This window comes from Cystoisospora suis (genome assembly GCF_002600585.1).
Source record: "Cystoisospora suis strain Wien I chromosome Unknown contig_1751, whole genome shotgun sequence".
NCBI lineage: Eukaryota > Apicomplexa > Conoidasida > Eucoccidiorida > Sarcocystidae > Cystoisospora > Cystoisospora suis.
Window position 1 is genome coordinate 48,846 of NW_027154551.1, and position 12,261 is coordinate 61,106.

Consider the following 12,261-nt stretch of genomic DNA (forward strand, 5'->3'; position numbering starts at 1 on the left):
ACGGTTTGAAGTTGATCTGGTCGCGCGCGGACTCACGACAACGAGGTCTGCCCAGAGATTACGCGGTATATACACGACAAACCTCTGAAGGTGTACTCAGAAGATTAGACAAGAGACACTCATGCCAGGCTACCTATTCGTAAGCCCACTCACCTGTACCCCCATGTACGCCATATTGACGTGCTGTAGGGAAAAAGTCATATACAGGGTAGTAATCCTGTGAGTGAGTTTGCTGCCCAAGTCTCACCTGCATGCGACACTTCGCCACCACCCGGGTTGTCGAGAGAACAAGCTGTGCTGTCGTTCGCCCCGCCAAAAGAGCTCGGAGCTCTTCTAGTTCTTCATGACTGTGTCTCGGAGGTGAGATGCTTCGTCGTTTCCGCGTCATGAGAGACCGACGGCGGCTACGGTGAAAACTTGAGCGCGACGTACGAGGCGGGGGTGGAGCTTCCACAGGGGCAGCGAACATCAGACTATCCGTCGGAAGAGGGAGACAGAGGAGAGACGGCAGCGAGCTTACAGTGGCGGAAGAAGATCGACCACTAGGAGGAAGGCCGGGAATTCCGTGTGTGGTTGTAAGAGTAGATTCAAATGCTTCTGTCAGATCTTGGCCTGATTGACAGTCGTCTAGATTGAGCGGCATAAAAAAGGACGAAGGCTCCGGAAGCAGAGGGGTATGCAGCAGGCCCCAGCACAGTTCACGTCCAACTCCGTCTTTTTTCTCGCTTCTTCCTTGTTGCCGTAAATAGGGTGAAAGCAGCAGATCTTTCTTGGGTCTCACGTCAAACGGCAGTCCAGCTTGTACGCTTGGTTTACACAGGGATTCGTTCTCTCTTCTTTCTCCTTTCCTTCTGTCGCTGCATACATCACGACGTCCAGCTCGACGGGTCCTTCCCTCATGTCGTCCCATCCCCTCCTCAGTTATCTCCGAAGTGTCCTGGTGCTCGACCCCTGGTGGCCGTTCAAGGTCCTGCACCTCGCCGTCGCCTACGTTCCCTTCTTTTTGCATCAGCGCGACGCCCTGAACACTGCTGTAACAACAATCTTCCTTAACGTTGTTTCTTTGCACTTTGTTAGACCTACGACTGAGACACACTTGCTCTCCCTGGGGGGTATCCTGTGTACCTCCTTTAGTTCTATCGCGCGTTCTCAGTGAGCTTCTTCCTGCGGCACCGAAAACACCAAGCTCGATCCCCTCCCGAGAACGACGTCCCATAATGACTCTGTTCTGAGACAACGTCTGACGCGACAGGTATGCAGCTTCACGAATCTGAGCATACCTTTGTAGGAGAGGTCTTGCATCGGCATGGGGCGCCTCTCTGTGGACTTGACCTGGAAGCCAAAGAGGGACAACAGGGAACCCCCCGTCATCAGCAAAGACAGGAGTATCGATCATCTTCGCGACTCTAGTTACTTCCCATCCGGGAAGATGCATGGTGGCGGTAGGTAACGCCGCAGAAACAGTACAGTATGCGACAGGTCTCGAAGTCGATCCTCCCTCGGACGAAGAGGAAGGGCTCTGTGAAGCACTATCATCGACAATTGATCGCGAGGGATTGTCTACCATGAGGCTGTCCGGCGTGTTAGAGCATCGAAGGACCTTCTGCTGCAGTGTTGCATCCATGACACGTCTTTCACTCCCTCCTACACCAATGCTCCCTCGGGTTCTCCCCATCGCTGCCCTCGGAGACGAACCAGGACATCCAGGTGAGCCGCACGCCGGAACCGCTCCTGTGCCGCAGTGCCAGAGTCTTCCTTCTCGTTGTCGTGAGGTACCTGTTCTGGGGTTTTCGTCTCGGGCACCTCGGAACTGAGAAGTCTGGTTCGAAACGTTCACTGAGGCGTCCGTAGTCGAGACGACGGTCTGAGGAAGTACACGTGTAGCAGAAGATCTATATATCAGTCCGGGCGAAAGTGCTAAGACATCGTCATCACATAGCATGCGAGGGAGGGCAGGCAGCCTCTGCCGAAAAGACAAGAAAGCGGGAGGAGGACACTCACAGCTTGTTTCATGTCGAATGCTAAGTGTATCTCCACCAAACACAAGGGATGTGGCACCTTCCGGTTTCGAAAAGGAGACCGGATTCATACAGGGGTAAACCACGGAAGAGGAAGAATACGCAGCCAACGGAGACATTAAAGCGGAGTCAGAAACGAAGTGACCCCCGGCTGACGCAACATAATGGACGTTTGCCTGCGGTTGAACACACACCAGTGTGACGTCTAGAACGAAGAGGGGAGAAGAACGAGGTGGAGAAGGAAAGAAAGAGAAACGAGATGAAGAGGACTTCGAGATTTTCTTCTCTTCCTTCCCACCACAGATCCGTTTCGGCAGCTTTTCCGTTTTCGTGCCAATACCCGTCAATGAAGATGAAGAGTGCCTGCCGCTAGCCTCTTCAAGGCCTCCGAGAGTGATAACAGCAGGAAGGAGAAACGCTCTGCAAGCATCTCCAAGTGCCAGAGCATGACGGACACAGACTAGAGTGGAAGGGGAAATCAGGAAGGACGGAGCGCTCACAACGCAGAATAATTGCATGCGAGGTGACAGGACGAGCGGAGACGGCGATTCAGAAGCTAAGCTGAAACCCGATGCGCGTTCTGCAGTTAGTCCCGGGTGTGGGTGTTTCCTCTCCGAAGGTCGGCCCCTTAATTTCCTCTCTTCCATTCGTCCACTCAGCTGCTTCCGCGTCGTTCTTTCGTTTTTCTGTAAGGAAGCCCTGTTCTTGGTCTCTTCGTCTGTCTCGCGTTCTCCACCTTTAGTAGGGCTGTCGCAGTCATTCTCTTGAATAAGTTCAACACAGAAGCCAGGTACTCGCACTACCGGAAGAACACGTGATTCAGGCTCAGGCACAGGAGGGGGTAGTCGGACGCCACAGAGACGAAAGAGAGCTGCTGGAGACACACCTGCTAGAGCTCCTACATTCATGCGGTGACGGAACAAAGCATGTGAATCTTCCTTTTTAGCTCCTAGAGCCTCTTGGAAACAGCTACTATATTGGCCTTCTTCGCCACACCACGAAGGAATGAAAGGGTCAGCCGGCACTCCTTCTGGAACGACCCCTAGATCCCCTCCGCTGTCGAGTAGGTTAGTCACATCACCGTCTGTCGAGGCTCCGACCGACGAAAAGACACGTGAAGGTATACACCACCCTTCAAGTGGCGCTGGCCGGCAACCCCCGCGTCCTGGCACATTCGAACTCCCGGAAGAACTGACGACGGCGATGTCTCGTCTGCCGATGTCTTCTCCGATTTTGCTTGCGAGTGTGGAGAGACTACTGCCGTGGGTTGCTTTTGCTCCACAAGGGTTCCTTGTGCCTGAAGTACTGAATGCATGTGTACACATAGCGCCTTTGCAGTACTCAGAGCAACCAGGAGGAAACAAAAGGTTCCTCGGTCCAGTCATCGTCTCAGGACGAGCAAGTGAAGGCGAGCAACGCGCGGATGATGGGATGACAGGGGTCGATTGTTTCAAACTGACGCGGGAGGCACATGGGTGTGAGACGCGTCTGGAAGAGAACTTCCGATGTCGAAAGAGAGATGAAGAGGAAGACGAGGCTCCTGTAGGCGAAGGCGGAGAAAGAGCTGAAGGACACTCAAATCCTATAAACAAATGATGCATTATCAGAAGGCATCGACGGACAGGCGCAGAAGGGGGCACAGAGATTTCATGTGTCCGTACCGTTTTACTCAATTCTCGGCGCTCTGATGGCTGACGTGAAGAGCGACGAACACCAGGCAGGCGTATAGAAGAAACTGACGACTGAGAGACTGCATCGTCTTTCTCCTTTCCGGTTTGATGCCTTGCTGAAAGCCATCTGTGAAGGTTGAAGGAACCCAACGCGGCTTGCTTCCCGCCTTTCCCCTGCCCTGCCAAGAAGTCCTCCGTGCCTTTCACTTTGTCACTGTCACTCTCCTTTCCTTCACGCTCCTCTCCCCGAGGTTCACTCTCCGAGCCATCATCGTCTACACGGGAAGTAGAGCTCCTTTTCCTTCCTCTCTCTTGCACAGTGGCCAGATGTTGTCTCTCTCTCTCTTCACTACTGCTGGACGGTTCTCCCGTAGTAGTTGTGACTCCGGCAGCTGTCTCACCGGCTTCACCATCAAGGCCCCACACCCCGTCACACTCCCCAACGTCATCCTGCCAGGTGTCCAGGCCCTCGAACCATGGTCGTCGTGGGTCTCCATTCGCGTTCGATCTTTTCCCCCCTGGGCCTCCTAGTCCTCTCATTTGTGTTCTTCGCCGTCGTCTCCCTCCACTCATCTCAGAACTGTCTATACGCTCAGCTCGCCTTCTCAACCGACTTGTAGACGCCTCTCTTCTTCCCTCTCTCCTCTTGACCTCCTCGGTATAAGGAAAGGCTCGTTTCATCTTCTCACTAGAGAATAACGTCTTACTTGCCTTTTCTCCTTTGCTAGTTCTACGTGCTCTAACGAGGCTTCTTGTTCTTCGGACTGCGAGGATGTCTTTCTTATTCAACCTTATGCGCCCCGCGTCTGTCTCCGAAAACAGAACGCCTTTCTCAACATCAGCCCGTCTCCTTGGTCCAGCGTCTTGGCTTTCGAAAGAAAACCACCCTGTCTCTCCCGACTGCTCTGTTCTGGCGGGAGAAGCGATGGGCGGGCGGCACCCAACATGAGAATCACCTCTCTCATTCTCTCGTCCTCGATGGTGAGAGTTCAGTCCATTCCAGTCAGCACTCTTCAGTCCCGATGATTCTCTTTCTCGTGAGCTTGCAAGTTGAGCAAAGGGATCTGTGGTCGATCTCTCGATTTCAGCCGGGCATCTCTTTCTTCTCCCATGGCGGGAAGTCAGACGTGCATCCGACGGCCTTGAGAGTCGCCTTTTCCCACTTGCAGGGCACTGCACAAGAGAGGTGATTCTCTGACGAAGGGAAGGGCCGAAACAAAGGACGTCACGATACTCTAGCGCAGCAACACAGCCACGGGCGAGATCAAACTTGCAATGTAAATCTGACGCCGCAAAGTGAAGAAACACCTGCGTTGCTACGTGATGTTGCAAGGTGCTCAGAAACAGACCCAGGGCTGGCGGGAGAGAAGACGGCGGCGATCCCGTCGTACTTTTTTCTCTTCTCTCAGAGCTGTTTGCACAACCCGGTTTGGACCCCCTTGCTGGTGTAACTGTCTCCTCTCTTTTCGTCCAGAAGTTCTTCACCTGCATGCCGAGCTTCCTTTGTGCCGCACCTGACCCGAGGATTTGAACCATCAGAGCGAGGTGGTCTGGCAAGAAGTTGGCTGTTAGTGGAGGGTCAACCGTCGACACGGCGGGGTCTTCGAGGTAGCGCTCTTCCTCTGTCTTCCTCACAGAATACCCCTTGCCTGAATGCTCTTGTGCCCTACCAGTCTCCTGTACTCCCCGGGAAGCATCGCCAGAGGAAAGTCCGCATCGATCTGTCTCTCTGAAGTGATGCCGTGCCTCCGCCATGCCACGCACCTGAGCCTGCACAGAGACATGGAACGAGTGGCTTGCCGTTCCCTTCCCGTCGCGTGCTTTGGCTTCCCCCCGTCTCTCTTGAATGTGATTACTTGTATGCCGGCAGCGTGCGCGACAAGGGGTACTGCTGGGATTGCGTCCTAGGCCGGTTCTCCCCTGTACAGAGTGTGACGTAGAAAGGTGTTCCGAGGCATCTTCTATCCCAGCACACGCGGCCACTGGTAACCGACAGTCCTGTAGTCGGGCAGCCAAAGCCACTTCACACTGTGCTATGTGAAAGAGACTAGGGTTACAGTGAAGAAGAGGAGCGGGCGTCTGAAAGACAAGGCGCGACAAAGGAGGAGGGTTCGCTCGCAGACGTTCTGCAGTCGCACCGGAAGCTGGAGGAGAAACCGGTTTTGCTTGTTTGGTTTCGTAGTCTTCAGCCTCTCTTTCTCCTCTTTCGTTAAAAACACCGGTCCCCTCTATTTCGGTTGTGCATACTTCGCTTCTATTGTAAAGATAGCGAGGAGATGATGATCCTTTCGCCTGGAGAAGCTGTTCTCTGTCTCCTCCTTTTACTGCCTTACAGCGTCCTGTCCCTGATCTCTTCAAACCCTTCGTCCCCCCTCTATGCCTTTCAGGTCCCGTCTGCTGTTGTATTCCACTGGCAGTTAGAGTGGTTATCGTGGAACAGGAAAGGCCACGCCCCAGGCTAGCGCGGAGTTCCAAAGAAGCCTGCTGCGGAAGAAAGCACAAATTGTGTTGTTGCTTTCTCCCTCCGTCCAGACCCCCGGCGGTACTTGGGAACTCGGCAGATGCTTCTCCCCTAGAAGTCCTGCCTGAGCTCCCAGTCCTTCGCTCCTTTTCGGTGCTACTGCATCCCTCCGGAGGGCCTTGGGCTTCCTTTGCATATAGACCGAAGCCGTAGCCGTCTTCTGCTGTACTGGCCTTACCATTCCCACCATGTTTCCCACTTAGAGAGAAGCACTGTTTCTCTCCTTCTCGCTGTCCTTCTCTGGCGTCCCGGAGTTTACCTACGCGGCCACAGCTATCCAACGATACCCCGCCAGCTCCACCGGAGGGACCTGTAAGCGTTGGCATTTCGAGGCCCGCCCGCATAGTCGCTGCTGCTTCGGGAACGCAGAGCCGAAAAAGAGGAATTCCCTGAAGCTCTAGCACGCTCTCCGCTCCTCCCGGGAAACACAAGTCAAGAAGAATTGCACGGGCCTTTTGTCTCCCAGCTGCGTGATCTCTCGCACTCTTGACTGATAGTGCCCGAGCTTCTTCAGCGCGATGCTCGTAGAGAGATGCCTGTGCTTTGGCAATGTGAAAGAGGCAACTATAGGACGAGGGAGAAAAAAGGGAAGAGGAAAAAGGCGGTTCGGAAGAGAAGGAGGAGAACAAGGAGGGCGCGGGGCCGCCAGGATCGGTTCGAGAGCGGCTGACCGTAGAGGGCAAAGAAAAAGGAAACGACTGAGGGCTTGGCTGACTCTGACATTGCCGACAGCTGATTTCGAAACGCCGGTGAGTTCTACAGGTGGTACTCGAGACAGGTTCTTCTAGGACGGCATCCTTTGGTTTCACTCGCCTTCGTGAGTGTAACACAGGCACGTCGTCCATTTGAGGAAAAACGTCGCCTACAAAGGAGAAATCGGCTGCACTCTTTGCTTGAGGAAGACAAGCGTCGGTCTGTACTGAATCGCAAAGCGGGGCTGAGTCGAGCGGACTCACAGAATCACGAAGAAACACTGAGGCAACCGCTGAGGCAGCTGCAGCTCGGATACGAGCATCTCGTCGTGACGCTTGTTCTCTTCGACGGTAACTAGACATTTCTGACTGGATGCGCTGTATGAGATAGTTCACCTGGCTAGCTGCCGAGCCATTCCACTGACGTCCAATCAACCGTACGGCTGCTGCCGTAGCAGCAGCTGTTTCAAGAAGAGAGAAACAGCACCTTGTTCTTATACTCTCATCACAAAGAAGACGAACTGCAAGTGCTTGCCGCTCCACTTCGGCATGATCTGGAAGTGACTCATCGCACTCAGAGCACACAGAAGAAGATGAGAAGGACCTCATGACGCAAGAAAGAGATGAATCACACCGGTCTCCGGAAGACAGAAATAAGCCAGCTGTTGTCCCCTCTTCTGAGAACGAAGGAGGATGGGAGTCACGGCAGCTGTTAATACCTCCTTTCTTTACGTCAGATCGGCGAATAGAACACAGCTCTGTACTAAGAGCACATGTTGTCGGCTTCTTCTGATGTCTCCAACGCACAACAGCACTCTGTTGCGTTATAGCGCAGTTGAGAAGAGGCACTGTAAGCATCCAAGCAGGGAGAAAACTCGCATGATGGTACGGCGGCAATAACGAAAATGATTCGTGTCCTTCTTCGCTCAAATCCCATCCCTCCGCGCAGTTCGAAGAAGACGCTTTTGAGTGTCCGTCTTGTCTGCACACTGTGTTGCGGCTAAGCCCACTCTCTTGAGTTTCGCTTGGTCCTCCTTTGAGGAGTTCTCCGCCTCGCGTGCAGTCTGATGATGTCGCATGTGTTCTCACACAACTGCCAGGGCCAAGAGTCGCCTGTCCTTTCGCCTTCTCTGAAGGCTTCCAACACATTCCCACCGCACAAGGAGGATTGCTGGACGCGTTCTGCATGACACTGACAGCAGGGAAGAGCTTGAAAGCTGGAAGGGTATAACTCGACGGAGAGCAGAGTAGACAGGTCAGATTCTGTAGCCTTATCTGGCAGCACAGCGACGGTGTCTTCCACGTCGTACGATACTCGGGACGCCGTATGGCAACTTGGGCATTATGGCCATTCTCTTTTGCGGTCTCCGGCAAGTTCCATTGCTGCTCCTCCGCCTCCCCCTCCGCAGGAGCAAAATGTGTCTTTCCTTTCGCCATCACGAAGTGCGGCTTGCTAGTTGTTACCTCGGTTCTAGTCTCGCCGGTTGTCTGAACCTCCTCTTCTGCTGTTTCTCGCCCGCGACCTCCCTCCCGGGGCTGTTCTGAGCGCATGCCTGCACGTCCGTCTGAAAAAACAGGATCGAACATCTTCTTCTTCCAGTTGACTGGTCCGACAAGTGTCACTTGCCCCCTCCCTCCTTCATGAACAAACGCTTCCCTCTCCTGCGTTCGTTTCCTCTGCACTACACGAAGCGGCTGTTCAACGGCTTCTCTTTCCACGGCTGTCCCAGAAGACGCAACAGAGCCTTCTTCAGAAGTAGACTGGCTCCTCCAGAGATGGCTAGATTGGAAGGGTGAAGAGCTAGACGTCCTGCTTACTTGCTTCTGTCTCGCGGTCGTCGCACGCATGGCATCGTCCTCCCCTGAAGAGCTGAGGTGAGGAAACGATACTTCCGTTTCTCTATCTGAAGCAGTTGCAGGTTTATCGTCAGACCACACGGAATTCCGTTTCTTCCTGTGTTTTCGGCTGCCCGCGCGGGCAAACACGGCGTCTGCCTCGGCGGCCCGTGTTTCCCCGGCACAAGCGACGCGAGTGGGTTCTGCATCGAAAGTTTTTCTCCTGGTTTTAAGGAGCTGACTGCGTTCTCCGTGCAGCCGTCCAGCGTGGGACCCCCTAGAAAAGGGCGTGACTGGTAACCAGCGCCCTTCATGTTTGGAAGGATCGTCTGAAACATGGGACGAGGACGTCTTGCTTGAGCCGTTAGAAAAACCCCTGGAAGCATAAGAAGTAAATGGAAATGAGCTTAGACCTGCCCGGCGAAGAAGCGCCTTGCAAGCAGGGACATGTACATCTTGGAGGGCAATCGCAGCACCGGAAAGGCTCAGCAAGACGATGGGAGGGTAGATGTCCAGCCACAGTCTGTGTTGAGGTGGTGATGGTGGTGATGATGGTGAACACAAAGGAGACGTGGGGTAGGGCGAGAAGTTCCAACACGTAGCGCCGCTGACAGCAAGAGCTTCAGACAGACAGCTTGCAACACCAAGGGAGTCGATGGCCGACTTGAAGTAAGCAGGAAGATGAGGACGCGGAAGAACAATGAAAAGATCTCCACCTGTAACCGGAGTGTGGTCTTGACTTTCTCGACGTTCATTCTCACTTACACGGGCCAGCGAGGTAACATGCTGCATGGGCTTTACCGTAGAGGGACTGGATGTTAGAAGACCGCCCGTGGCAAGAGGAGACGGAGCAAGAATGGCAATCTCAAGACCCTTAACAGTCACTTCAACTGCAGTATGGCGCGGTGCAAGAGATGAAGAAACAAACGAGAGGGGATCTGTGGAACAATCATCCTTCTCTGAAGGTGATGTCTGTTGCGGCGCGCAGTGCCCTGATGCTTCTTGCATATGTCGTGGACACTGGCTCCACAGACTATCACGTGCTGACGGACTGTGACTGAGAAGTAAGCAAGAGGCTGAGAGATCAGTTTCAGTCATAGCAGGACAAGCTGAAGTAGAAGTGACAGATGAACGAGACAAAGAGGAAGAAAGTGACAAGCCAGAAGGGTGAAAAAGTACTGGAAAGAAATATCCTCCTCGTGAAACATCAAATTCACTCGTGCAGATTCGAGAAGGGAGCGGTAGACAACGAGTGCCCGAGAACAAGCCGCCTCCACATGAGTGTTCAAGGGCAACACGTGCATGCTGAGCCTGAGAGAAGCGACTATTAAACAGCCAGGCGGCATGAACTGTTCGTAGGATATCTAAGATAGGATCAGCCAGAGACAAGGCTAGCTGAGCGATAAGAGAGTCTTCCACCGTATCCTTCTTAGCGAGAGCAGGAGTCGGAGGGAAGAAGACCTCGCAGCCCACGACCCACACACAGACGCGCTGCTGTCTCAGTGGGGGAGGCCCCGTCACCGGTAACCGCTGAGATTTCATGACGGAGCGAGACGAAGGATCTGAAGAAAAAGGTACGGAAGAAGTTGGATTCTTTTTTCGGGCACCCGCTTTCTGTGTGATGTCAGGTGAGAGTGATATCGCCGAGCAGACGACTCCCATTCTCTCTGAGGAAGAGAGGGGGTGCCGAGTCGGGGAGAAACAATGAACTGACGGAGAGATCAAGGTCCCGGGTGAGGACGAGGAAGATGTGAAACCGCATAGACAGGAAGAAGGGACGGCGTCCTCTGTAGGCAGAGGAACAGACTCGGCCGAGGCAAGGAAAGAACAGGGGACAGCGGAAGAAGCTGACGAGGGAACGAAGACAGACGACGAAGGAGAAGCGTCCTCTCCGGCATTCTTCCTGCGACAACGTGGCAACGGAGAGGATTTTCTCTGACGTACGAAAGGAGAGCTGGGCGACAGAAGCAACTTATGAGTACTCTCGCGCCCTCTTGCCCTGCCTTGGCGGGCGGAGTCCGCAGACCCGACGGGGAGCGGAGTGTGAAAGGGGAGACGTTCCGAAGAAAGAGACCGAAAAGGGGGATAATCACGCACAGGCGATACATCTCTAGCTCCCGACAGACAGAGCGTCTGCTGAAGACAGGTTTTCACCCTGGTACAGCTTCGCGGAGAACGGGGAAAAGCACCTCCTGACTGCAGTGGTAGATGGTTTCGCACATTCTTCTGTCGGCTTGCTCTTGCAGACTTAAGGTGTACTGACACGCGCACTGTGCCACATCTCAGTAACGGAGGAACAGGGGCCGCTGTGTAGCGGCGTAGATCACTTGTCGCGTCTCTTTCTGAAGGCGCGTGAGAATGAACGGCCATTGCCGAGATCGGATTCTGCCTCTGCTTCGTTCTCCTCAGATGTTTCCCTGGAGTACTAGAAACAGCTGTACGGAGATCATGGGGCTTATCAGAAGGGACAGCCGTGGATTCTGACGCCGCCGTTCTCATCCGTGAGGTGCGCGGACAAAACTGTCGTCTATTTCTGACAGGAGAATATGGGGGCAGCACACATCGAAGGAGAAGTGAACAGACGGCCACGTCAACACGCGGGAGAGGGCGTGGCAGTCGGCTAGGAGGAACGTTGTTGGGAGGTCGAGTGGAGCAAGGAAGAGGAAGAAGACCCCCGGAGACTCCGGACGAAGAGCTCCGGACAGGAGACGGGGATTGACGTGAGGTAGACGATGAAGAAGATGGGGGCTTCAAGCGTGGTGAGCGGTACGAGAGAGAAGGCGGAATTCCAGATCCCCAAGGGCGGGGCGACGGAGGAGACGCTGATGCGTGTCGAAGAGTAGAAAAGGAAGGCCTCCGCTGATCAGACGGATGAACGTTAATGAGAACTCTATCACTTGATAAAGCAAGCCGAGAAGCGATGCGGACGTCCACATCACAGATACGAACAGCAACGAAGGGTTCCCGTCCCCCTGCTGTGAGTGCATCCTGCAGTACACAGAAGAAGACAGCAGGAAGGAGGCAGGCTCAAAGGACTCCGCTGTTGCGTTCCCATAACCGACTGCCGCATAAAAAGGAAAAACTGCGGAACAACCCCTAAAAAACAAGGAAGATGACGAAAGAGGCATTTCTGTTCTCGGAGACAGACACAATGTCTCGCTATGCACCACATTCTATAGTGTCCATTGGATCGAGCCTCTCCCCCGTTAGGACAGTCCAAATGGGTCAACCTACACGTGCTAGTATGCTGCTCTGGGTTTCTCCGGTGATACTGACTCCAGAGAGCAACCACGAGAGGTTCCTCCCGAAGAAATGACGCACTCGGCCGCAATCAAGCGAACGCTTTTTCTTCCCTGTTGCATGAAGGCACACATGCAAACCTACTATCTTTAGTACGAAGAAGTGTCAGACACAGGGCCGAGTAAGCTAACGACTTACCGCCTTCAATTTGGCTAGGCGATGGGCCATGATGTCAAACTGAGCTGCATTAAGAAGATTCTGAAGAGGCAAAAGCAAATCCTCGC

The 12,261-nt window shown here is 54.0% G+C and overlaps 1 protein-coding gene across 1 annotated transcript in view; it reads right to left on the minus strand.

The window, feature by feature from the left end:
• Window positions 1-12,261, minus strand: part of CSUI_003891 (uncharacterized protein) — a gene marked incomplete at its 5' end in the record, with an annotated part of 33,856 nt that overhangs the window by 13,740 nt on the left and 7,855 nt on the right. The window contains 2 exons of the mRNA XM_068064086.1: window positions 248-11,725; window positions 12,176-12,235. Coding sequence (XP_067923939.1) covers window positions 248-11,725; window positions 12,176-12,235 — 11,538 coding nt within the window. The remainder of the gene's footprint in view (window positions 1-247; window positions 11,726-12,175; window positions 12,236-12,261) is intronic.